The following is a 26,942-nucleotide window of genomic DNA, read 5'->3' on the forward strand; positions in this document are numbered from 1 at the left end:
TAATAACTTTATTTTGTGTAGTTAATCATGTTCAGGCACGTCTGTGTTGTTTGCTCAAATTTGACCCAAAAGGAGTTCATTTTGTCATAGAAGAATTTACTTATTACTTTAAATAATTCTGAAATTTTCATCATGTCAAAGCAGGGTTCACAGAAAACTGAACATAAAAATTACATAATTTCCATGTGGTGAACACAGTTTCCAATATTTATCACTTAACCACATTATACATATTTATACAGTATTATATTTATGGTACTTTGCCATTAGCTCCTTGCTCTTGCTCTCGTTCATACAGCTCATAAGTAGCTTTCCAATTTTCTATTGCTTTTGTTAGTTTGCTGCTCATTTTTTTTTCAGAGGTCTCTTGTGAGCACTGTCCAGCATAGTCTGCTGAGTTACTGCTATTGTTGCATCAATGGTATATTTTGCTTGTAAATGATTGTTTAAATGTAAATGAGACTTGGTGTACTTTGGTGATAAACCAATTTCCCCCTCCCCCCTTTCTCCCTTGTATCAAGAGAGTCAACAATGGAACTTCACATTTACAAGCTGTATTTGAACAAGTGGGCTACAATCACAGAGCCATGGCAACAGCGCCTGAGCAGCTGGGATTTAGCCTTTACTGCATTACTGCAGTAGGTTTGAAAGGTCAAACTTGGAACATGCAAAAACGGCATTAAAAAATTGTGCTGTTAATAAATAAAGTTTATTAATGCATTCATATTGACAGAATTAAAAATAATATTAAAAAGGATGTTTTTTTCACATTTAAATTTCAACAATCCAAATGTTTTTTTAATTAATTAGCATCCTTTAGCATCCTAATTAAGGATTAGCATCCTTAATTAGCATCCTCTCTGGAACGCACACACTTAAGGTCTGGAGTTCAGCACAGTTTGTTGATTTTCCTGATTTTCATATATGGTATCATTGAGCTGTGCTGAACTCTGGCTCTCCAGGTCAGACATTAGCCACCCCTGCCCTAACTACATTCGTCTATGGTCTGTTTTTAGGAACTGCCCGAAAAATGGAAGAATCTGAAGAAAGTGGCCTTCACTGTAAAACATGAGGTCGCTCCTTTGCAGTCCAACGAGGTTGCTGTTATCCGCAGGAAGTGTGTCCGTTTTGAGGTGAGGGAGGGGTTTAATTGTAGTCATTTGCTATTCCTTTTGTAATTTAATTAGTGTTAATTTGTAGTTCTGCCTATTTATGATCTAAATCACACAATCAGTTATAATCTTGCATTGAAAATTCTTTTTGGTCCAAGTGTAAGCTGCCTTTCTATCCCAGTAACAGTAACTTGAATGTCCAATGAGTTTATTAGATACATCGCCTACTTTCATATAACTTGGATGTTCCAGCTGGTCATACGTAATGTATCTGTGGTGTGTGGTATAAATCAGGCAGACCAGTTTTACTAGCATCACTTAGTGTTTAGTTGAGCATTAGAGTAGACATAAGAAGTAACCTATAATTGTTGGGGCTACACATGCCAGCTCCAAAGGGGCCGAAATGGTGCAAAACGTAAAAAAACTACCAGTTATTAGTGATTCACAGTTCTCAGTGGAGAATGCATCCCAGAATGCGTCACTTATCAGACTTTGTTTCGATTGGGCTATGGAGTATGACAATTGGACTGTTGAGTAGTGAAAAAAAACATTGCAAGATTGGACAAAGTTAGGGTCACATCACACTGTTCACATCACACTGATTTAAGGATTAGAATCTGAAGCAAGCAACATGAGTCTGTAGAATCATCTTTGGTGTGAACAACACTGGCCAGTGGTTGCAGTGTGATGGTGTGTTTTCTTGTCACAGAATGTCTTAATGGCACAGAGTATCTGAACATTAATTGCTGACCAAATTTATCCATTCGTGGCTACATTTTATCCCCAGTCAGGTGGACACTGCAGAATGGCAGTACGCCATGTCATAAAACCTGTATCATTATTAAATAGTTGCCGAAGCATGAACACACACTTCAAGCATCTTAGGGATGAGTTCAGACATCTTAGGGATGAGATGGAAAGTGCTTGGGCAACAGCTTTTTGCACCAAGTGTCCAACACGTCCAGCATCTTGTAAAATCAAATTCATGATTCTAAAGGCCAAATGAACATGCCACTAAATATGCCTATGTATTTAATAAACTCTGTCTGTAGGTTAAACAGCATGAATTCCGGGAGCAGTTTCGTTTGGAGCCCATCTTCCGCATCAACATAGATGAACCATACAAGCTCATTGACAAGGTGATTTCTTGCTGTGTATACTTGTATTTGCAGTGTAGAAGTGCGTTGTATATGGATGTAATACACAAGTTCCTGTGACCATTTTTCGCTCAGTAGCACCATTTCGCAACATGGTGGACAAAAACTTAGTTGGCAGCTATAAATGGATGGTGGGAGTATTTCATATGTGTATATCTGTGTGTGTGTGTGTGCAGACCAACCGCACAGTAGCTCATCTGGAGAATGAAATGCATAAGCTGCAGGAAACCGCAAATCTGTTTGAGGTCAGTTTCCCTGACTACAAGCAACTCCGCCAGTGTCGCTCTGACCTCATCTTACTCAAAGCAGTCTGGGATATGGTCATGTTTGTTAAGGTAATAACCAACATTCCTTACCTCTTTTAGATGTCAGATTAAAGGCCGCCTTTACGCCTTACATGACTCTCCTGCAAAGCAATTAATCTACAATGGAAAAATATCAGAATATTATTGTTCTGTGCATTTTGACAGTGTTTTGTAATAGTCAGAGTTGACTTAACCTTCGAATCTCGTTCTGTGGGCATGCTGGAAAATATAGTCCAGCATCTCAGACTGGACCAAGACACCGTGGAAGGAGATAAATGTGGAGCAGATGGACATGGAGCTCAGGAGGTTTGCTAAGGTGCAGGTCACAAGTTTAACTTCTGTACATTGAAACATCAATTATTGTCATTCAGATATAACAAATATGTTTAAATATATATTTTCTTGTCAGAGGGCTCAACAACTTGCTGGACATCATACTCAAAGTAAAAATTATCTTGAAAGACAAAAAGCTTAAGTATATGTTGAAGTTTCCAGATAAAGAGATTCTTTGAATGAAGTCGAGTGAAACTTGTGTGTGCAGGAGATGAAGACCCTAGATAAAGAGGTGCGTGTGTGGGATGTCTACAGTGGCCTGGAGTCTACTGTGAAAAACTTGCTGACATCACTGAGAGCTGTTAATGAACTGCAGAACTTGGCGGTCCGAGAGCGACACTGGCAGCAGCTTATGCTCACAACCGGGGTAATGTATCTGCCCTTAACATAACCACACCAAGCCCTAACATTACATCAACACAGAGCCATAGCTTTATAGAGTAAAATTCTTTTTCTTATTTTTTAGTATTTTACTCTTTTTACACATTTCATATTAATAATGGAATAAAGTTTTGAATTAGCACACATAGAGTTATGCAGTGACTAAAAAGTATTAAACAATTCAGGACTGTCTTATGTAGTTAGATTCTTCAAATTAGACATGCTTTTGCCTTGATTCAGCTTTGCATATTCTTAGTACTCTTGTATGCTGCTTCATGAGGAGCCACCTGGGACGCAAGAATGGGCAGTTTGACAAAATGTATCATTATTGTGCTAAATTACGTCACATTACGTCACAATACACATTTCTGAACATGTAGTGGATATTGTCAGTACTTAAAGAGCAGTGACCAGCTACGTGGTTTGTAACAAGTGAGCGTAATTATTTCTTTAATTGGAATTAGGACAGTGCGCTAGAGCACTGTTAGGGTAGTGTGAAATGTTGAAAAAATCATTGTATACATAGTTGTATACATAGTTTTGAAGTTTCATTTTTAAGTTGTGTAATGCATGAAATGTGTTAAAGTATCACAAAATTATATTTATATTGCTCAACTCTACTGGGATGCCTTTCCCACATATGTTGAGACCTGGCTGTTGGGTACTTTTTAGTATACTAAACTTTTTTTAACATTAATGTTTTTTTTTTATACCTAGACATTAGCTTCACTATTTATATTTGTTTCAAGAATTGAAGCATAAGCTTCATGTTCTATGTACTAAAATCAATTGTAATCTGTTTTTGCAGCTTAATACATATTTCAGAAGACTCCCTCTGGTCTTTCTTCTCTGATATGTATTAAGCTACAAAAACAGTCTGTTATAAATTCATTAAGAATATATGTAAAAACACTGGTTGTCGTATTTACATGTGTCTTCCATATATTCTCAGTAATTTCATAACATTGTTTTTGCAGATTAATACATATCTCAGAAGACTCCCTCTGGTTTTTATTCTCTTCATTTTTCTCTCGGTCTGTAGGTGAGTTTTATGATGGATGAGAACACCACTCTGGGTGATTTGCTGGAGCTGCAGCTCCACCGTGTGGAGGAAGAGGTGAAGAATATTGTGGATAAAGCAGTGAAGGAGATGGCCATTGAGAAGGTACAGATGAGACAAAAGGGGATGACTGCTTTTCTTTTCACAGTAGTGCAGTAATATATATCTTTACCTATGTATGTATGGGTATGTTTGTAGATTCTTGGTGAGATCAAGCAGACATGGTCTGTGATGTCTCTCTCATATGAGACTCATTCTAGCACTGGAACCCCTCTCCTCAAAGCTGACGAGAATCTAATTGAGACACTGGAGGACAACCAGGTGGGACTATGATTATTAAACATCCACCCCAGACAGGTACAGTACAGTCTCTCTTAGTTTATCATCTGACCACTGAAGCTATCTTGTAATAATAATGATAATCTTTATTCATGTAGCATCTTTCATACAATGATGCAGCTCAAAGTGCTTTAGAAGGATTGCGTCACAAAGGTGGTTTATATAAATCAATGTATTGTAGATAAAGCAAAGTTATAGTGAAAAAAGGAGATATTAGCATAAAACAGTAAAATAAATAAATGAAAACTAACAATTAAAAAGAAATTGCATAGAAATAGGAAAAATACCAGTTTCTCATGTTTATTTATTTATATGCATACAGGTGTTGATTACCTGATAGTTGGCAGCAGTGAAATCCTATGTTGTGCTAAAAAACAGAAAGCTGTCTCTCCTCTGTTTTTATGTATTTGTCTATCTGTATCTTAACATATACAAATCAAACAAATTTAGAATGTGAACAGAGAGTCTGTAAAGTATGGAATCATCACATCATTAAGAATTTAAAAAAAAAGTAATAAGACAACTTTAAAATACATTCCTAATGGCACAGATAGCCAGTAGTTTTTTTTTAAACAGATATTTCTGTGTGTGCTCTGTTTTGGTAAAGGTAATAACATTCCTCTCTTTTCCAATGCATTTATAGCACGTGTACTTACAAAGTTTTTAACCAATATTTCAGTGCAGTTATGTGAACAAAAAGTGTATAAAATGAAAATTAATATATTGTAATTATCTATTTACATGCTTGGTTTTTTTTTGGTCAAGTGATCTGCCTCAGGAGTTAATTACCACTTTTGAAATATTGATATTCTTCTACCACTCTGTTCATTGTTCTGGGCAAAGAAAATGTCTTCATTTCCTGATGTCTTACTAATTATTTGAAACCTGTGAAATTGGGCAGTAAAAACATTTTTTATACACTTGCCTGCAAACAAATAGGTTTTATATTAGTGAAAGCACGAATTGCTATTTGAACAGCGATTACAAACTTTTGAATGGTAGAGTACATAAATAAGTGTGAGAACAGTGAGATATGTATCCATTTTATGGTTGTTGATCTTAGAGGTTTTTTAGGTGCTATCTAAACCTTAATCTCAATTTTTAAAAGAGATACAGCATAATAGCCTTAGATCAGCCTTAAGGGCAGCTTCCCCAGCACTGCAGCAGCTCAGTTAACTCCAGTTGCTTTGACAGTTCACCACTGATTGGGCATGTTGAACTGTGTGTGTGGACACTCAGGTGCAGCTGCAGAACATCCTGATGAGTAAACATGTGGAATACTTTCTGGCGGAAGTGAGTGGCTGGCAGCGGCGGCTGATGCTGGCTGACCTAGTGATTGCCACCTGGCTGGCTGTGCAGCGCACGTGGGCCCACTTGCAGAGTATCTTTACCAATTCAGAGGACATTCGCAATCAGCTGGCCCGAGATGCTGAACGTTTCCATGGCATTCATCTGGACTTTCAGGTACCACAGATCTGTTGGCTGTATCACTATGTTGGCCTCTGTAGTGAAGTGTTTTAAAAGGCTGCAAAATATCATCAAACATGCAAACTCATTGCCATTTGGAGAAATTTGCTGTTTTGAAGCTGATTATCACAAAAATTTGTAGATGCGATGATGTTTTTCATTTCAGGAAGGGGAGCTACCGCACACAGAGAATTCTGAGAAAGAATAGTATTTAAATTTTATGGTCCAGACAGAACTAAGATGTCATTACTGGAAAGTGAAAAGAGCTATGGATACTGAACATCCAAGTGCATTTTGTAGTTGTAGTATTCTAGTTTGGAGTGCTCCAGAATTTTAGTTTAAACACTAACAGGTTCTCCTGGGAATGATGACAAGATTGGTTTCTGAGCTTATCACCGTTTTTCACTGTTCATGAGTCTTCATGTCTGATTATTGTATCAAGGATTTAAAACAGTAACATCCACTCCTATACCATATAGGTGCATTTTCTAGTTCTACAATCACATCTGTTCAGTGGTGGTCCTGTGGGGGGTCATGACAAAAGGGATAAAAGGGATAAACGAAAAATAGCAAATTATGCAGAGAAACAGATGGACTGTGATCTGTAATTGTAGAACTAAGAAGTGCACTTATTATTGTACATGGACCAGCACTTATTATTGTACATGGATTATTGTACATGGACTTATTATTGTACATAGACATAGAGTGCAGATACAAGGTGTATTGCTACTGTCGGAACAAAACCTTGTATCTCCCTTTTTTTACGTTTTTCAGTTTTTGATATAGTTTGAAAATGCCTGTTGTCTTTTACAATGTGTGTAAATTTCATGGTGAATGAACCAAAAAAAACGGCCCAGAATTACTTGGGGAAAAGTCTGATTCTATTGACTTACATTCAAAGTAAAGTATGTTTTTTCCTTCTCTGTAAAGCTACCGTTTTGGAGATACAAGGTTTTGTTCCGACAGCAGCGATATGTATCTAATAAAGTGCCCAATGAGTGCATTTACGAATATTTTATCTTGTAAAATTTTTGCACTGTGTGTTTGTGACCAGGAGTTGATGACGAACATTGTCAAAACTGCAAATGTGATTGAAGTCACCAACCAGCCAGGCTACTTGGAGAAGCTTGAGACACTGCAGCAAAGGTACAGCTGTGTGCATGCTGAGTTAACCCTAGAGTGGCTAACGCATCCTAACACATTTTGAATTTTGCTTAATAATTCTAAAATATTTCAATAAAATTATATATATATATATATATATATATATAAAACTTGTTACGCTTGGCCCATATATATATATATATATATATATATATATATATATATATATAACTTGTTACGCTTGGCCCACGCTACAGGATAATTGAGCTGATTTTGAGGCTGAATCGCACCTCTTGACAATTGCAAAAGGTCTTCTAGTATCAGGGTGATCTTAAATTATGATCTTTTTAGAATATTTTGGGGTGTGAGGGGTCTATAATACAGTCCAATCTACTCCCAATCCAGTTGGGGCCACAATGATTGTAAATCGCAAATACTAAACAAATATTAAACAATATTTACACCTCTGTATCCTGTAGTGTGGGGTGGACGCCAGTTCTCTGTTGTGTAGCATGATGTTGAAGTCATGCCTGAAAGACCTTCAACCAATGAGAGCCAAGCTGAACTAAACTTGTCAGTGTGTACAGATGTCCTTTTTAGTATGTATTCACCTCATGTGTGTATATGTATATGTATGAATATGTGTATGTATTCACCTCAAGCTCACACTGCCATATGCCCTGTTGACCCCTTATTTTCAGTGATGGCTTCATCCACATTTTTTTCTCAGCTACATTTTTTTCTATGCAGAAAGCCCACATCACCAGCATAGCAATAGTCTCTCTGTCATCCACTGTGTTTGTTTAGATCTAAATTGAAGTTTGTGAGAAACTCTCGTGAGATTTTGAGAATCGGAAACCATTAGTCGGGACTCTTGTTTGTGTGCATAATCTGAAAGTATGTGGTGTTTTTTTTTCAGGATAGACTGTGTTGTGTGGGGGACTATTATGATTAAAAACGACCAAGGACAAAAAAAATGGTTGTTAAAGACAAGCTTTCCAACCTAAATACATACAAAATATTACACAAAATTCACAGCTGACATAGACGTTGCTATGGGAAAATGAACCATGACCAAAAGTACTGGCATGTCAGTGTCCCCCAAATTTCCCCACTCTTCTATAAGTATTCGTGTGTACTATCCTGTGTACTTTACTGTATGTATGTAAACGCTCCAGGTTGTCTGTGTGTGAGAAGGCTCTGGCTGAGTATCTGGAAACGAAGCGTCTGACGTTTCCACGCTTCTACTTTGTCTCTGCTGCTGATCTCCTGGAGATTGTTTCCAAGGGAACACAGCCCAGACAGGTAGCCCATAATACCACACAATAGCATGTACTGTGCTGTGTTGATGTTGTGTATGATTTCTGTGAAAATTCATGAGGCTCACTGCATGAAGACGCAGCTGGGCAAAGTTTGCATGTTTATGTATAGGTTACGCGGCATCTGCTGAAGCTCTTCGATAATCTGGCTGATCTGAAGTTCAGAGATGAGGAACATGACGAGGAAGAAAGGATTGAGGTTGCTGTGGGGATGTACAGCAAAGAGGGAGAATATGTGCCCTTTTCTGAGCCCTGCATGTGTGAGGGACAGGTAACCACAATCACTAAAAAACTCCCACACCTAACCCACACACACTCATATACTGTTTAAAACACAAACACACACAGACATTATTGTCCAGGGTCCCCTCATGTCCTCAAAAACAAGCTGGAAATCTATAGACTATTTTTGTAGTCGGATAAAGCTCAGTTTTATTGTCCATTCATAATTATTTTAGTTTGGAATAATACAGTGTTACATGTGAACAGGCATGTGGATGCTGTGTCAGAATGCCTTGTAGAGCAAGGCTGCATTAACGCGATCAGCTTCTTGCAGTGTGTCACTTCCTCTTCTAATATTTTAGAGTAACTTGTGATCAAATAATGATTGTTTAAGGAACAATTAAGGAGTTTTGAGTCAGTAAGAGCTTGTTAAGGGTTGTATTGTTGACTTTAATGTTAAAGATGTCAACAGCTGTATATAGAACTCATGGACATTATCCTGGAATTCGTCCTGGAAAAGTTCTGGAAAATAATTTTCTGAAAAGAGTGGGAATCGTAACTGTTAACCAAACAAATTCCAAATGGAATGATACTGAATTTGATTACCTTTTCTCTTACTCTCTTTCTCTTTTTGTCAGGCTGAGTGTTGGCTGGGTGGGTTGGAGCTGGCCATGCGCTCCACAGTGAGGCATGAGATCTCTGAAGCAGTGGCAGCTTACGAGGACAAGCCACGTGAACAGTGGCTCTTAGACTATCCTGCACAGGTGTGTGTATGTGTACACAGTCTGTTAATGGGATGCTTGTTCATGACAGTGGATCTTTAACTACTGCATTTGTGTGTGTTGCAGGTGGCACTTACGGGTAGTCAAATTTGGTGGGCAACCGATGTTGGCATTGCCTTTGAGCGGGTGGAAGAGGGTTTTGAGACAGCGCTCAAAGACTACAATAAAAAACAGGTCATTATCTCACTCACCCATGCACTCATGCTATCACTCACTTACTCAGTGACTCACACCAGTCACTTACTAACTCCACTCACTCAATAACTCTACTTACTCACTAACTCATTCACTAACTTACTTACTTACTAACTCACTCCCTTAATAACTCACTATTTCCACTCACTCTACTGATTGACTGCCTCACTCACTATCTTCCCTCACTCACTCATTAACTCCAACCATTCTACTTCACTTAATCACTTAGTCACTACACTTTACCTACTATGTCATTTAGTTATTTATTGACCTACTTAGTCACTAACTCCACTCCACTCATTTATCATGACTAACTGACTCATTCACTCACTCATTATCTTCTCTCACTCCTGACTGACTGACACATTTCATTGCTGACCTACTCCACTTTACTTACTTTCTCATTCATGAATTTACTGACATACATGCTCACTCTTTTGCTCCCTCACTCACTCCAATTTCAACCTCAGCTTTACTCACTCACAGATGTGTTTGTATGTTTATTAGTGAACAGTTGAAGACATTACTGTTATCGTTTTTTTATTTCAGATCAGCCAGCTGAACTCTCTTATAAACATGCTACTGGGTGAACTGACACTTGGTGACCGACAGAAGATCATGACTCTTTGCACCATTGACGTTCATGCACGAGACGTGGTGGCCAAACTCATCTCTCAGAAGGTAACCAATATGGCTGAGTTTGAACCAGGAAACGGTTTGGAAAATATTGACAGCACATTGTCTGTTGCTTAGGTGATGAATGGACAGGCATTTGCGTGGTTGTCCCAGTTACGACATCGCTGGGACGAGCAGCAGAAACACTGCTATATCAACATCTGTGATGCCCAGTTCCAGTTTTCATATGAATATTTGGGGAACACAAACCGGCTGGTCATAACACCACTCACTGATCGGTTGGTCATATGCATGTACAGAGACACACAGACACACACTCCTATAAATGCACACATGATATTTTCCTTCTCATACAAGAACCTGGGCAACAACGACCACAGGGTTCAACATTAATCGTTTCCTGAATGCCTGGGGCCATGTCCAAACTATGCTGCATACAACTGGAACAAACTCTCAGAAGATTTTAGATGTGCTCCAAATTTCCAATTAATCCAAATTCATTATTGTTTTTTAAATCCAGTTTATAAACATTTCTCTTTTCATGCGCTTGTGATTGAGCTCTAAAACTTGCACTTTATTCCTACTGCATCTCACCTTTAATAAGCTAATTTAAAAGCATTTATGCCCTTTGTTTTTTTTATTGTCCTATTTAATTTTTTATTTAGCTTTAATGTACTTTGTGCTTCCTTTTAATTATCTCTTTAATTAGTTTTTTAAAAGTATTGTCACTTTATTTATTTTTTTATTTTTTCATGCTTAGGTCAGTTTGTCTTTATTTGTCATTTTGATATTGCTTTTGATTTTATGTGAAGTACATTGAACGGTCTTTGTGTATAAAATATGCTAAATAAATAAACTTAAAAATAATAACAATAATAACTTATTTGTATATATTTTTTTAAGAGTATTTTTAAAAGTAAATTTTTTTGGCAGCAGTATAAACTCTTTTTGAGACAGTACATTTTCAGTCCACTTGCTTGATTGAGCATTTAATGTTAATGTTGAACCCTGAACCAGTATATGTATACTACATACAGAGTCATACTTAACTACATATACATACACTCATCACACTCAAACTCAGAATCTTTTTGCTGTTCTCCATCTTTTCTAAAATCATGTGCAGATGTTACATTACTCTGACTCAGTCTCTCCATTTAACGATGAGCGGCGCTCCCTCTGGCCCTGCCGGCACTGGCAAGACAGAAACCACCAAGGACTTGGGCCGCTCACTTGGCATTATGGTCTATGTATTCAACTGCTCAGAACAGATGGACTACAAGGTGGGTATTTAACACAAAGTTGAAGGATGGAAACTGAATCTTGAGTTACTCAGTGGTATGCTCAGTGATATCTCCTTTTGTTCAGTCTCTATTCTCCTGTCACTCAGTCCATAGGTAATATCTATAAGGGGCTGGCTCAGACAGGTGTGTGGGGCTGTTTTGACGAGTTTAACAGGATCTCTGTGGAGGTTTTGTCTGTGGTCGCTGTGCAGGTCAAAACTATCCAAGATGCTGTTCGCAACAAGAAACACAGGTTAGACCAGGGTGTGGGGGACAGTTGTATGTATGTGCTGTATAAATTATGGCTTAATAATGTAGTATTTCAGAACATGAGGAATGTGTGGTTGACCATGTTTTCAGAAAACTGCATATAAAATTGAGAAAACTACTGCTTGTTTTTTCATAATCACCTTCTATTCCATTCCATTATGCCGGGCAGATTCCTTTTCTTGGGTGAGGAGATTGAGCTAAGGCCAACTGTGGGGATCTTCATCACTCTGAACCCAGGTTATGCTGGCAGAACTGAACTGCCAGAGAACCTCAAAGCACTCTTCAGGTTCCACCTGCTCTCTTTGTTTTCTCTGTTTCTGATACTCTTGTCTCCATCTCATTCTACAAAAGTGTTTTTGTGTGTGTGTGTGTGTGTGTAAATCAGGCCGTGTGCCATGGTAATTCCTGATTTCGAGCTGATCTGTGAAATAATGCTGGTGGCAGAAGGCTTCATAGATGCTCGTCTGCTTGCACGCAAGTTCATTAGCCTGTACACACTCTGCAAGGAGCTACTCTCCAAACAGGTGCCTGCTCACATCAACCATAGTGTTACATAGAATTAAAATGTTCTAACTCATGCAAACAAACAAGTAAAACTTTCAACTTATCAAGAGTCTTGACTGGATTTGGTATCGCAGGATCACTATGACTGGGGTCTACGTGCGATAAAGTCAGTACTGGTTGTGGCTGGGTCACTGAAGAGGGAAGACAGGAGCCATCCAGAGGAGCAGGTGCTCATGGGAACTGTATTTAAAAGTTTCTGATGCACTGTGATATTACTGGCACTCTTGTAATATTGAGTGCTTGTGATTGTTTCTTTTTCTTTGTCCCTTATAGCTCGTAAAGTCTTTTTTCAACTTGCTGTTATAACACAGTCATACAGTTGTAACAGACTTGTAATCATGTTTCATGACATGTTATTAAGGTGCTTATGCGGGCCTTGCGGGACTTCAATCTGCCGAAGATTGTGACGAGTGATGTGCCAATATTCTTAGGCTTAATCAGTGATCTGTTCCCTCTGTTGGATGTCCCACGCAAAAGGGATCTGCAGCTGGAGCAGCATGTACGCCAAGCGGTCAGCGAACTGCGGCTGCAGCCTGAGGAGAACTTTATCCTTAAGGTTAGCCTGGTTTGCTTCTAAAACTAATTTTTGAACTCAAACCTACACATATTTATTCGTGCCTCAAAGCTGCATGATGTAAGGTTTTTTGATAAAACTGAAAGTAGTAGTATTAATGAGTCAGGAGGGGGAAAAAACATGCTAAAATATAGTGTGTGTGCTGTGGCAAGTCTCTTTGCAAAGCCTAAAATATTAATTTAAAAGTCAGAACCATTGGGATGGATTCTCTATATATTGATTTCACATGCAGAAGCACAAAAAGAAGATCTGGCTTGATGTTTAGTTCTCAAATGCAAAATCAACATTATACTGATAAAGATATGATGACAGCAGATAATTCACTTACATCCTCAGACAACATGCCATTCACCAAGCTTTGTGTTCTCATTGAATACTCTTTCAACAAGTCATCAGATTAATCTGCTCGGCTGACATTACAAAATGTTCTCCCACACATTGCATGCATTTACACATTTCCACCAGAGAGGTCTTCAAATCCTCTAAACTTGCATAGTAAATTTTGCTTTAAACTTAGGTCACACATTGCAAGCCTTTTTCTTCAATTATGATTTTTTGCTAAGATCCTGTCATGGCCTAAAAGACTATATTGTGCCACTGAATGTAGCCTTAGTTTCTACTGACCATGTTGTTTTTCCCTTTACCTCTGAGTTTCATTCGCTGTCCTGATTAAATTTTGTATGCACGTTTAGGGTCCTTTCTGGCATAATCAGCAGTGCTCTTGTGTAAATCTTAACCATTGTCTGACTGCTTGCAGGTGACTCAGTTAGAGGAGCTCTTAGCTGTCAGGCATTCTGTCTTTGTGGTTGGTGGAGCTGGAACAGGGAAGAGCCAGGTGGGAAAAAGACAAAATTGTATACAAAATGTAGACAAAATAAGAAACAGCAGTGTAAATAGTGTACAATGTAATGGTGTAATGCCACAGTGTGGATGATGCTGTTTTGTGCCTTTGCCTTAGATTTTGAAGACACTCCATAGGACTTATTCCAATATGAAGCTGAAGCCGGTGTGGAGTGACATCAACCCTAAAGCTGTGACCACAAATGAGCTGTTTGGATACCTGCACCCCGCCACACGAGAGTGGAAAGATGGTAAGTGTCTGTTTGTTGTGTGTGTGTATATATATGTGTGTGTCTATGTGTGTGCGCATGTGTGAGTGCACCTAAACTTTGTATCTTGGCTTTCCAGTAAGTATGTCTATATTTAAAAATTGAGTATGTATGTGTACATTTATGATTTAGGTCTTTTCTCCTCAACCATGAGAGAGCTGTCTGCTTTATCTCACGATGGTCCAAAGTGGATTGTGTTGGATGGCGACATTGACCCGATGTGGATAGAATCTCTGAATACAGTTATGGATGACAACAAGGTCAGTCACTATCAGGGTTGTCAAAATAAATAAAGTTCAAATTATGAATGTTCTTCTAATTCAGTAATAAAATGCACATTTAAATGCAAAAAATGAACCTTTGAATATTTAAAGTCACCTCTGCAGCCGGTCCTGGTATGCTTCTCTTAGCAGCCTACTTCACATGGCACACTTTTTCTGACAGACAGATACTCCAAATGTGCATATTCTTTTATGTGCTAAACTACTAATGACATAATATTTGTACACGTATTAGTGAAGTTGTCATTGCTCCCCCCTCTGGCGAGAATCTACTTGGACTCTCCCTGGCTCCATCCATTTGCACACCTGCAAGTGATCCTTGACTCCCTTGATCCTTGACTACCCCTCTTTTATAAACCTCTTTTTTTGGTGTTGTGTTTGCAAAGTGTCTGTGTTTTCTTCCTGAGTTTCTGAGCCTGTTTCTTTTGTGTTGTTTTCTTGTTTTGTCCCTCGTTTTTTCTCCTGGTTTTGAATATGGATCTGCCTTTATTTTTGCCTGCTTGTGTTTTGGTCTCTGCCTGTTATATGGACTGCTTTAGCCCCTTCTTTATGGAAGTTAGCTGTTTAGCTTAGCAGTGCTACAAAGCTTCTGCAGCCACCAGCTACTGTGGGCTACTGCTGTGATTTATTACACCGTAAGCTTTTAGGATGTTAATATTTATAAGTAGCCACTTATGTATTTAGGACACAAACCATTGTCTTAGAAAAGTGCTGTTTTCTGCAGTTGCTGTCTTCTTGACAAATAATATATTAAAAATTTTAATATATTTGAATATTTGACAAGCAAAGGAAAAATTGAAATTTAATTTCTCATTCCAGTTGATAACCCTGTCCTGCTGCATTGCACTGACTGTTTAACTTGAGGTTCATTGTAATGAATCAAGGTTTAATACCTTGTAGGATGTTTGAAGGCAAAGAATTGTGATGTGACAGTATCTTTATGTAGGTCCAATGAAAGTGCCTATATGTACACCTCTGTCTACATTTTAAGTACATTTATATGTGCATATTTTTGTCCATGTGTTATGTGTATGTTAGGTGTTGACCCTGGCTAGCAATGAGCGTATCTCCCTAACATCCTCTATGCGTCTGCTGTTTGAGATCAGCCACCTGAAAGCTGCCACCCCAGCAACTGTATCCAGAGCAGGCATCCTCTATGTCAACCCGCAGGATCTTGGCTGGGGCTCGTGAGTGACAGCCATTGACTCTGCCCACTCCATAGGCCTGTCATTTAGTCCTAAATCAGGCCTAATCTAAGATTTCTAACAGCTTTGTTTTCTCTTTGTTTTTACAGGTATGTAGCAAGTTGGATTGACACTCGTCAGGCCCAGTCAGAACGAGCAAATCTGACTATCTTGTTTGATAAGTATGTGCCGTACTGTTTAGAGCAGGTCAGATGCAACCTGAAGACCATCACACCTATACCTGAGACCAGCATGGTACAGGTGAGACACACACAAACACACACACACACTCACACCTGTACCAAAAACACACGCCTATATCACAGACTAGCATTACAAGTGAAGTGGCACAGATAATATAATTGACTGCAAATTTTTGTTTACTATTCTCCTTTGTGTACTTTTCTCCTTTTGTACAGTTTATTTTCTGAGTTTAACATATTGGGGAAAAACAAGACAAAGGTGAATGCAGCGGATGTGGTACCTTATTTTCACTTCTTTGAAATCATCAACTTTATATTGAAATGTGTATGTGTCATAGACTCTGTGCTGCCTGCTGGACTGCCTGCTGACGGGTGAGAACACTCCTGCTGACTCTCCTCGTGAACTCTATGAGATCTACTTTGTGTTCGGTTGTGTTTGGGCTTTTGGAGGGGCTCTGTTCCAAGATCATGTGCGTCATCCATTTTAACATTTTCTAATTTTAACATTCTACATGTTTTTACCATGTTTGTGCAGTGCAGTGCATTAAACCTTATTGAGTCATCTCTCTCTGTTCTCCTTCTCTTTCTCTTAGCTGATAGACTATCGTGCAGAGTTTAGTCGTTGGTGGTGTAAGGAGATGCGGGCGGTGAAATTCCCCTCTCAGGGAACTGTGTTTGATTACTACATAGATCCCATCACAAAAAAGTTCACTCCCTGGAGCGAGCGCGCACCTCCCTTTGAGCTAGAACCAGACATCCCACTGCCGGTACGGTCATTCACATTCACACACACAAACAAACACACACACACACACACACACAAACCAAAAAAAAAATTTTACTAAAATGGAAATAAAGTTTTGGTCTGACAGCAATTTTATATGTGTATATATAAGGTCAGATTACATGTTTTGTTGTTTTTCTAAGGAAAATAAACACATATCCTATCCAGAGATATTGCACATTTATTGCACAAATGTGCAATATCTCTTGATAGGATATGTGTTTATTTATTTATTTGCTGAATTTAACATATTGGGAAAAAATGTACAACAAGTTATGGGTTGTTTTACATTTTAAGTTTTGTTTTTTTAATTTTTATTTATGTTAACCTTAGCAAATACATAAAAATTGTGCACTAAAATTTGAAGAAAATGTCCTGTTTATGTTTGTTCACTGTAGAGGATGTGTTAACATATTTTTACTTAAAAAAACAACACGATATGTAATTTGACAGGGTTATTCAAACTTTGCCTATGGGTGAATATCATTCTTACATCAGTTTATTTAGCTGTTTATTCTTTAAGCAGTCACAGCAAACACCCTTCCAATCTGACAGTGGGCTAGATTTTAATCTCTGCTTGACACCTACTTTAACACTCTGGAGGGCTTTTCTGAATGAGGACATTGACCCAAAGTGAATATTGTTAAGATGGACCAGTTTTATAGCATATCTGATCCTAGATTGGCATTCTGGTTCTGTCCTATGGCTCATCAATGTATGTAACGGATTATGTGTCTGTTCAGATGGTACTGGTTCACACAGCAGAGACGAGTCGTCTGGCATACTTTGTGGAACTGCTGCTGGAGAAAGGCAAGCCAGTAATGTTGGTTGGAAATGCAGGCGTGGGCAAGTCCATCTTAGTGTGGGACACCATCTCCAAACGCAAAGAGGAATATATGGTGGCTAAAGTGCCCTTCAATTATTATACCACATCAGCTATGCTGCAGCGTAAGTGAAGACACAAGGACTAGATTAAGACATGCCAGCTCACGCGCACATGGTCACACTCATATATACGTATCTGCAGTGTAAAAATGAAAAGGTTTATACCAAACAAGAATGCATGATACTCACATACATGCACACAATGCAAGATAATTTCAACATGCATAGTGTAATAGTGTACACACAATAGTATACTACCACACACAAACACTCCCCATTAACCTGTTATCTCCTGTGTACGCTTGCAGGCGTGCTGGAAAAGTCTCTAGAGAAGAAGGCGGGCCGGAACTTTGCTCCTCCTGGCACTAAGAAGCTGATCTACTTTGTAGATGATTTGAACATGCCGGAGGTGGACGCCTATGGGACAGTCCAGCCACATACACTCATCAGACAACACCTCGACTACTCTCATTGGTGACTGTGTGTGTAATTGTATTGCTATACTTGTCACAAGTATAGCAATGTGAAAAAATGACTTTTTACTGGTTTACAAGTTTAAATGCATTTATAATATAGAAACAATCTAATTTCTTAAAAAAACAGCAAACAGCTTATTGGTAAAACAGCGAAACTGTGTGGTTGTGGGTAGGGTCAGGTCTAGAGTTAGTCTAGAGGTCTAAAGATGTTTTATTACAGTTCCACTGGAATCTATAAAAAAAGACTTCTCAAGTGCTGATAGGACATCTTCAGTATTGTATCGAAATATCTGACACACAATATGTAACAACCTATATCGTGTTTAAATGTTTGTTTGTATTGTTAGGTATGATCGTCAGAGACTTGTCCTGAAGGAGATTCACAACTGTCAGTATATCACTTGCATGAACCCAACAGCTGGAAGCTTCTCTGTCAACCCTCGACTACAGGTAACCTTTAGCGATTATCACACAAAGCATCTTCAGAAGATTAGAGATTTACACAACATTGGTCATATTATCATGAAATGTGTTTAATCTTCAAAATGTACATATACAAGAAAGTCAACATTCAAATATGTAAATAAAAGTCAAGTCAACCCAAAAAAAGGACACAGGATTATAGGATGTTTCAACACTGTATAACCTCTCTACCTCTCTATTTCTCATGCTCCAATGTTGGAATCATTATATAGGGAAAAATATACATGCAGAAATTACCGTATGTAATACACTGTACAGTTCAAATAGAAATGTCTGTGACTACTGCGTTCACTTCTCTTACTCTCTCTGTCTCTCTGTAGAGGCATTTCTCTGTGTTTGCTGTGCACTTCCCAGGAGCGGAGGCTCTGAACACAATCTACAGCAGCATTCTGAGTGGCCATTTCCAGCAGGGAGGCTACAGTTATGGAGTGACTCGCTCCGTGGGGACACTCGTTCAGGCTGCCATCTGCCTTCACCAAAAAATGACCCAGAACTTTCTCCCCACTGCCGTCAGATTCCACTATATCTTTAATCTAAGGGACATCTCTAACATCTTTCAGGTGTGTGGGTCAATCTTTGTGCACTGGTCAGTTCGTGTGTGCATTTGTCTTATATTTATACCTTTCATTTGGTTTTGGATTAATAATTAAATAGAGATTTGGTCAGCATTTTGCTTTTTCAGAAAATATTTTCACAGTTGGACACGATTGCTTTATATGCTTACTTGATCAAACTGTATCATAATTTTTTATGTACTGTATCTGCATATGTGTACACTGAATGCAATTGTGTGTGTGTGTGTGTGTGTGTGTGTGTGTGTGTGTGTGTGTGTGTGTGTGTGTGTAGGGAATTCTCTTTGCCTTGCCAGAGACTGTACGATACCCTATAGACCTGGTGTACCTCTGGCTGCATGAGTGCTCTCGTGTGTATTCTGACAAACTGATGGAGGAGAAGGATGTTGAGCTCTTTAACAAGATCCTGCTGGACACTGGCAAAAGATACTTTGAGGTCAGAATGGCACACTCTGCCCTGAGAAAGATCAAGTTATGAGTTACTTTGTGTTGAAAATCTAGCAGTCTGTTTTATGCACACACTTGCTGTCTCTCTTTCTCTCTCTGCAGGGAATAGATGAGTCGATCTTTATTCACCAGCCTCTGATATACTCCCATTTTGCCCATGGTGTAGGGGAGCCACGTTATGCTCAGGTGAGTGACTGGGAGAAACTGCAGAGGACTCTCATTGAGGCTCTGGAACACTACAATGAGCTTCATGCTAATATGAACCTGGTGCTGTTCGAGGAGGCCATGCAGCATATGTGAGTATTCATCCATCTGTCTGTCTGTTCATTCTTACACTCATAATCTATTTAACCATCCATCAGCTGGTTGATTCATCCATTTATCCAGCCACACATTTTTATAACCATCAAACTATAAATTTATCCATCCATTCATCAGTTCATCCATCCACCTATCCATCTATTCATTCTACCATCTTTTAATTCATACATTCATTAATCCTTTTGACCATTTACAAAATAGTGATTAGTAGAACAAATCTGCAGTGAGAATTGTAATTGAGGCTGTAAATTAGTATTATTAAACAAAGAGAGGTGCAAAAATGTGATTGGGGAGCGTGTAATTCAGATACACACCGGTTTTATTACATATTTAAAACTAGAAAGGTTTGAGATAAAATTATGTGGAAGACCTCGCTCATTCTCTGAGTTGCTGTATTTGCTGATACTAAGTTAGTTATCTTAGCTGCTGACAGTTAGCTTGATGAATTAGAGTAAACAGAACTGAACAGTGCTTGCATTTGCAATAAAAACATTCTGTGTAAAGATACATTTTTAGGCAGCCATGTGTGTGCAGCCATTTGTACTGTTTCATTGATGATTTCAAGATGAGATGTCCTCCTCAGCATATAATGTTTCACCCACTAGCTGCAGTTTTAGCTTTAACAGTACCTCACCTGAAGGGGTAGTTTCTGTCACTCAAACCTCCTCTTTAAAAAATAGCCTCTTTAATGTTACCAGAATCCCTTTTTTTACTTTTAAATGGCCTACATTCTTTATGTCCGTTCTCAAATATTTATCTCTGCACTGGACATCTTGTAAAGCCAGTTTACTTGGGAATAATAAATAATGTTTTCATGTTTACTCCTCTGTGTGCCTGTACATTTTACTTTGTGCTGGAGAAATTTGTAATCAGCTAGCTAAGTGCTACGGATGCTACCAGGTGGCCTGAGCTGAGAGTTGTCATAATTCTACAAATGCTCATCTCCATCTGTTGGCCCATTCACCCATCTACCCACCAGTTTATTTATTAATTTATCTATTCATTCATCCATCCTTGCACCCAACCGCTCATTCATTCATTTTTTCATCCATTCTTCTTTCCATGAAATTAACCCCCTTTTTGTATACGTAAATTATAGCTGTTGTGTTGTGTGGGTGAGCAGTCCTCACCCTGAGGTTGTTGTGTGCTGTATGTATGTGTAGCTGCAGGATCAGCCGAATTCTGGAGGCTCCAGTGGGGAATGCGCTGCTGATTGGGGTGGGTGGCAGTGGGAAACAGAGTTTATGCCGGCTGGCAGCCTTCCTCAGCATGCTCGAAGTCTTTCAGATCACTCTGCGCAAAGGCTATGGTATCAGCGACCTGAGGGTAAAGCACACTCACACAGAAATACAAACATTGTCGGAGATGAACTAATGAATCAATCTTAAATTTGGCAAACCCTTGTTTCTCTCTCTCTGTCTCTCTTTTCTTGCAGAGTGATATAGCTGCTCTGTACATTAAGGTGGGGGTGAAGAATATTGGTACAGTGTTTCTGCATACAGATGCTCAGATTCCTGATGAACGTTTCCTCGTGCTAATCAACGACATGCTAGCATCTGGTACCACATAACCATATGAATCATACAAACATTCATTAATGTTTTATTTTATTTTAATTCTTTAATATATCTGTAGTGATGTTCCTGAAGTTGTCTATGCCAGCACCCACTTGTAGGAGTAGTGTTTGTCTCGAGACCCACCAAATGTTCTGTGAAGTGAAATGAGAAGTAAACTTATCATAGAAGTCCTTAAGCTTTCAGTATACTTTCAATCAATATACTGTTCTTCTTATTGTCTAAAACAAGTGCAGGTAGCACACCATTATAAAAGAATGAAAAATACATAGGCTTGCACTATTACATTCTTGATTATATAATGAATAGGAAAAAAATAACAATTGCAAATTTGCTAGGTGCCTTACCACCATCATATGCAACACTACTTCCAGTATTTAATTAGAATTACTTAGTTCAGCTGTAGTTAGCTTACTGTTAGCCTGAAATATCATGAAATATCAACACCATAAATTAGGCAGAAGCAAATTTGTTTAATTCCTGATATGACTCTTGTGGACGAACAAAAAAAAAATGTGATGCAGTTTCCTTGCAACCCTCGCTTGTCCCCACACTGTCACCCCCAGGTTTAAAAACAATTGTTTTATTGAACTGGCAGATATGAGCGCCTGACTGCTAACAAATGTGTATCTTTCACATTTGTGCGTGTGAAGGGGACATCCCGGACCTGTTCAGTGATGAAGAGGTGGATATGATTGTGGCCTCAATCCGTTTGGAGCTCCGAGGCCTTGGCCTGCTGGACACACGAGAGAACTGCTGGAACTTCTTCATCGACCGTATACGCAGACAACTTAAGGTGATGAGCATGCTCGGAATAACACACCCCCACACATACATCTTAACTTTGCCCCTGCAGACTTTCCCATAAATGGCTTGCAATAGAAGGCTTTTTAAAAAAATTTTTCATATTTTTGAAACGCTACAAAATCACTGCTTGCTTTTATAGTTTAGGCCTGTAGTATAAGCAGTCTGTGCAGTATGGCAGGCGCTTGAGACCATATCGATATTACGTCTGTGTCGAGCCAATTCTGTTGCTCTGTGCCCCTGCAGGTTGTTTTGTGTTTCTCGCCAGTGGGTTTCACTCTGCGCACACGAGCACGAAAGTTTCCAGCTCTGGTGAACTGCACATCCATTGACTGGTTTCATCCCTGGCCCCAGCATGCACTGCAATCAGTTAGCAGAATCTTCATAAACAACATCGGTGGACTTGAGGTAAGACAGAGAGAGAAAAAAAAGAGAATTCATTGTTATAGTCATTGGCATTGCCAGTTCTACTGTTTTCTATACCGTATGTTTGACATTCATTATTAATTAAAAAAAACTCTTCTTGCATGCTGTTTCAGCCTGAGGTGAAGGTGTCAATCAGTGAGTTTATCTCATACGCTCACACAAGTGTGAACGAGGTTAGTGTGAAGTACCAGCAGAATGAGAAGCACTTTAACTACACCACACCTAAAAGCTTCCTGGAGTTCATGAAGCTCTATGGCAACTTGCTGGGGGCCAAAAGGAGGGAACTTGCTCAGAAAATGGAGCGGTTGGAAAATGGCCTTCAGAAGCTACTGACCACAGCCTCGCAGGTGACCTTTTTCATAAGAGCGAGGAAAGGCTTGATCAGATAGATAGATAGATAGATAGAGAGAGAGAGAGTTGTGTACTTCATTAAAGAATGACTAATATTTAAAAATTCAGCCAAACCTAGTTGAGACTAGTGCTTCAAAAATGCAATTTTTTTGTCATGTTTCAGTACATGATCTACTATAAATCAGTATTTCACAGCCTAGTCCTTGGGGACCCCTAGATGAATCTACATTTGTGCTCTGCTATAAATAACTAATCTAAAAAATGCTTAGATGCTGGTTTGTTGGCAGTTCGCCTGTTATGACTTTAAGACATGTTCCTTGTCTGACTAAGTCAAATCTCCCTGTAATTACTCCTGTTTCTCTCTCCTTCTCTTTTGTTTCTCTCTCTCTTAGGTAGAGGATCTGAAGGCTAAGTTGGCTCTTCAGGAGGTCGAGCTGCATCAAAGAAACAGCGACACAGAGGCTCTCATTGCCAAAATCGGCCAGCAGACGGATAAGCTCAACCAGGAGAAGAGTATCGCTGATGAAGAGGAGCAGAGAGTGAGACACATACACACACATACAGTTTACATGGTAGAAGTTAGATGATAATAATTACATTCTCAACAGTCTGTATCTGACATTCAGTTTCAGTTATTTACTTTTGCTGTGTGGTGTACTGTGTTTGTGTGTGTGGTTCAGGTAGCAGCAATACAGGCAGAGGTGACTAAGCAGCAGCAGGAGAATGAGGATGACCTGGCTAAAGCTGAGCCAGCCTTACAGGCAGCTAATGCTGCCCTTAACACACTCAACAGGGTACTGCCTCTATGTGTGTTTGTGTATGAGTGTTTTTGTGTGTAAGAATAACAGTAAGAAAGGGAAAGCAGTGAGAACGCTTACATTAACTTTTAGTGGTGTGGGAAATGCCTAGCTTTTAGGATTTTTAGACTAAATAATAATGAAAAATGGTAATAAATAAAAGAACTGAACTTTACATAATGATTTGAGCATAGAAAATGTACAGGGCAGAATCCTGGAAATAAATTACGGAATATAGAAATTTCGTGGACTTGGTGGAAATTTTGATGGACTTCTTTGCACATGAGAATATATGTGATAGCGGAAGAGCCAAAACAAAATCTGTAGGCTCTTAAGTTATGGAATATTAAAATATTCAGCAAAATAACATCTGTTCTCTGAGGTCAGAGTGTTAAACCTGGTCCACAATAAACTCCATTTTGACTAGCTAATAATATATTTTCTTTTATGGGTTTTACGCACATGAGTTAAATGGAAACCATCAAGAACTGCATACCATGAGTATAAAGTGCATAAGATTAAACAGTCTTTATCTATCAAATATATTGCTGAAAATATCACTTAAACAGGAAAGGGTATGTCAGTATCATGGTATACCGGAATAGGTGATATATTGCCCAGCACTATGCTCAGTATTTGGCATAGAAAAGTCATGGAATTCCATTTTTTAGAAGTGTACGAACCTTGTATGTGTGCTTGTTTCAGAGTGGAGTTTGTATTTTTATTTGACGTTTTATTCATATGTTTTAAAAATTTGTCTTATTTATGAATTAGTTAAGGTAATACTGCGGTTTTGGCTGCTTTGGGGGCATGTTGCTAAAACACAAGCATTTTCAATGTCCACAGTGAAAATCTAGCCAGAGTTTTAAGCTATTTCTAAGCCCCAAGCAGCATAATATATATATATATATATATATATATATATATATATATATATATATATATATATATATATATATATATATATATATATATATGTGTGTAAAATAAATACAACAAACATAATAATGTCTCATGTTTTGAATTCAACAGTTGTAGTTCTAACCATTATGTCACTCCCTCAGTGTGCATTTGAGAATTGAACATCTAATTGGAAAAATTAGGGTGTGCGTCAGCAGTTTGATGTTATGTGTACATTATGTGTTATGTGTACGTGTCATCTTTTATCACATTGTAGAACATGATGACACTTGTTCTTTGATGTAAATAAAAAAAAAAAAAAAATCATTTTCATGTCATTTTGCAAGATGTCACTTTGTATGCCATGTATATTTAAAACATCTTTCTTATCTCTGGTAACTTTATACCTATATTGTAATTGTTCCAATGTGTATGCCTGTGTGTGTGTGTGTGTGTTTGTGTGTATTTGTGTTCAGCTAAATCTAACAGAGTTGCGGACATTCCCAAACCCACCTGTGATTGTGACCAATGTGTTAGCTGCTGTGCTTGTGCTGATGGCTCCAAACGGACGCATTCCTAAAGACCGCAGCTGGAAAGCTGCAAAAGTCATGATGAGCAAAGTGAGCATACATATGTGTGTGGGTGGGTGTTTAAAATTGGTACTGTGCTCATTGGAGTTCTTATTTGCGGTGCAAATTTGTGACTGTTTTTTTGCATACATTTGGAAAAAGTGTTCTAAGCGTGGAATGATCCATTCTAAATATAACAAAGTTAATATTCTTGTTTGTGTGTGTAGGTAGATGATTTCCTGCAGGCTCTGGTTAATTTTGATAAAGAGCATATCCCAGATGCTACAGTGCGAGTGTTGAGGGAGGAGTATCTGAGTGACCCAGACTTCAACCCAGAGTTTGTCCGTCTAAAATCCTCTGCTGCAGCTGGACTGTGTGCCTGGGTTATCAACATCATACGCTTCCATGAGGTACCGCCATACACCACTGGGAACTAAAACATGCAAAACAACAAAATAGAACACGTACTTTACTATCCATATGTGTTTAGTACACTACACTACACTCTCAGAAAAAAAGGTACGAAATTATAACTGGAGCGGTACCCCTCATCACTAGGGGGGTGGTACCCTCAAGGGTACATCTCAGTAGCTTTAGTCAGGAAACATAATTGTACCATAATCCTTTGAAATCATATTTTATAAGTTATATTGACTCCACAGGCTCTCATCTCCAGGCTTTATTTAATTTTTCTGTTTTAAAACAGTAGGTTACTAAAAGTACAAATATGACCTTTTCCACTGGGAAAAACTTATTTAAGGACCTTAAAACCACTGTTATACCTTTGAGGGTACATGTACATTTTTTGTATCTTGATGGACAAATATGTACCTGCACAGCACCTTTATTTCTAACAGTGTACTATAATACTTTCCGTTATATGACTGGTTGTCATTAATATTGTTACACATGCCCTGTGTCTGACTTTATTATATGACTGTTTGTTATATGGTCTCAGCATGTCTACTCTCCTCTTCCTCATGCTGCCATCTGCAGATATTTGTGAGTATATGCAGTGTAACATACTTTCTCATATTCTGTTGGAATGATTGCAAACTGCGTGCAAATGCTCAATGTGAAATATATAAATATACAGAATATATTACAAGTTACATATGCAAGTATGTAACTTGAATATACTGAATGTTTTAACAGTCAATAATGAATTAAACTGAGCTCTGTAGTATGTGTGCTGTGTGTTCCTGTCTCTATGTACAGGTATTCTGTGAAGTGGAGATGAAGAGGATGTGTCTCTCTCAGGCCAACGCTGATCTAGCTGAAGCTGCAGAGAAGCTGGAAATCATCAGGAAAAAACTTGCTGTAAGGCGCTGTCTCTCTCTGTCAGGCAGTCTTTATCTTTCTATACGTCTGTGTCTGTCTGTACGAGCGAAACTGTGCTTTGATGTACCTGCAATATGCGCCAACTATGCACCTGAAATTATGTATTATTTAACCAAAACATCCTGCAGGGGTAGTATTCTAGGTTAGTATACAATGTGTAAGAAAATAGCAATTTGGAAACAATAATGTAGGCTGTGCACATATAAAGCCACATTTTGTGCTGCATCTTCTCATACTTGTATATCTAATATACCTGATATATTTTATATATATATTTTATATCCCTGGGAGTTTAAATAGTGTAATTCTGTTGGTAAATATTCTTTTAG

The 26,942-nt window shown here is 38.5% G+C and overlaps 1 protein-coding gene across 1 annotated transcript in view; it reads left to right on the top strand.

Moving 5' to 3' along the window:
* Nucleotides 1–26,942, top strand: part of dnah9l (dynein, axonemal, heavy polypeptide 9 like) — a 61,590-nt gene that overhangs the window by 14,526 nt on the left and 20,122 nt on the right. The window contains exons 19-62 of the mRNA XM_036569950.1: nt 1,017–1,133; nt 2,165–2,251; nt 2,446–2,604; nt 2,807–2,890; nt 3,116–3,274; nt 4,331–4,453; nt 4,547–4,669; nt 5,927–6,151; nt 7,212–7,303; nt 8,440–8,566; nt 8,693–8,851; nt 9,441–9,566; nt 9,651–9,758; nt 10,329–10,460; nt 10,533–10,693; nt 11,542–11,698; nt 11,806–11,951; nt 12,138–12,254; nt 12,354–12,492; nt 12,607–12,699; nt 12,894–13,088; nt 13,864–13,941; nt 14,065–14,197; nt 14,348–14,475; nt 15,535–15,683; nt 15,791–15,941; nt 16,222–16,353; nt 16,477–16,650; nt 17,411–17,615; nt 17,861–18,026; nt 18,376–18,478; nt 18,832–19,071; nt 19,358–19,519; nt 19,633–19,826; nt 21,015–21,177; nt 21,287–21,410; nt 22,079–22,221; nt 22,476–22,637; nt 22,769–23,002; nt 23,399–23,545; nt 23,687–23,800; nt 25,180–25,323; nt 25,500–25,682; nt 26,491–26,592. Coding sequence (XP_036425843.1) covers nt 1,017–1,133; nt 2,165–2,251; nt 2,446–2,604; nt 2,807–2,890; nt 3,116–3,274; nt 4,331–4,453; nt 4,547–4,669; nt 5,927–6,151; nt 7,212–7,303; nt 8,440–8,566; nt 8,693–8,851; nt 9,441–9,566; nt 9,651–9,758; nt 10,329–10,460; nt 10,533–10,693; nt 11,542–11,698; nt 11,806–11,951; nt 12,138–12,254; nt 12,354–12,492; nt 12,607–12,699; nt 12,894–13,088; nt 13,864–13,941; nt 14,065–14,197; nt 14,348–14,475; nt 15,535–15,683; nt 15,791–15,941; nt 16,222–16,353; nt 16,477–16,650; nt 17,411–17,615; nt 17,861–18,026; nt 18,376–18,478; nt 18,832–19,071; nt 19,358–19,519; nt 19,633–19,826; nt 21,015–21,177; nt 21,287–21,410; nt 22,079–22,221; nt 22,476–22,637; nt 22,769–23,002; nt 23,399–23,545; nt 23,687–23,800; nt 25,180–25,323; nt 25,500–25,682; nt 26,491–26,592 — 6,360 coding nt within the window. The remainder of the gene's footprint in view (nt 1–1,016; nt 1,134–2,164; nt 2,252–2,445; nt 2,605–2,806; nt 2,891–3,115; nt 3,275–4,330; nt 4,454–4,546; nt 4,670–5,926; nt 6,152–7,211; nt 7,304–8,439; nt 8,567–8,692; nt 8,852–9,440; nt 9,567–9,650; nt 9,759–10,328; nt 10,461–10,532; nt 10,694–11,541; nt 11,699–11,805; nt 11,952–12,137; nt 12,255–12,353; nt 12,493–12,606; nt 12,700–12,893; nt 13,089–13,863; nt 13,942–14,064; nt 14,198–14,347; nt 14,476–15,534; nt 15,684–15,790; nt 15,942–16,221; nt 16,354–16,476; nt 16,651–17,410; nt 17,616–17,860; nt 18,027–18,375; nt 18,479–18,831; nt 19,072–19,357; nt 19,520–19,632; nt 19,827–21,014; nt 21,178–21,286; nt 21,411–22,078; nt 22,222–22,475; nt 22,638–22,768; nt 23,003–23,398; nt 23,546–23,686; nt 23,801–25,179; nt 25,324–25,499; nt 25,683–26,490; nt 26,593–26,942) is intronic.

The sequence above is a fragment of the Colossoma macropomum genome, unplaced genomic scaffold (assembly GCF_904425465.1).
Source record: "Colossoma macropomum unplaced genomic scaffold, Colossoma_macropomum, whole genome shotgun sequence".
Taxonomy (NCBI): domain Eukaryota; kingdom Metazoa; phylum Chordata; class Actinopteri; order Characiformes; family Serrasalmidae; genus Colossoma; species Colossoma macropomum.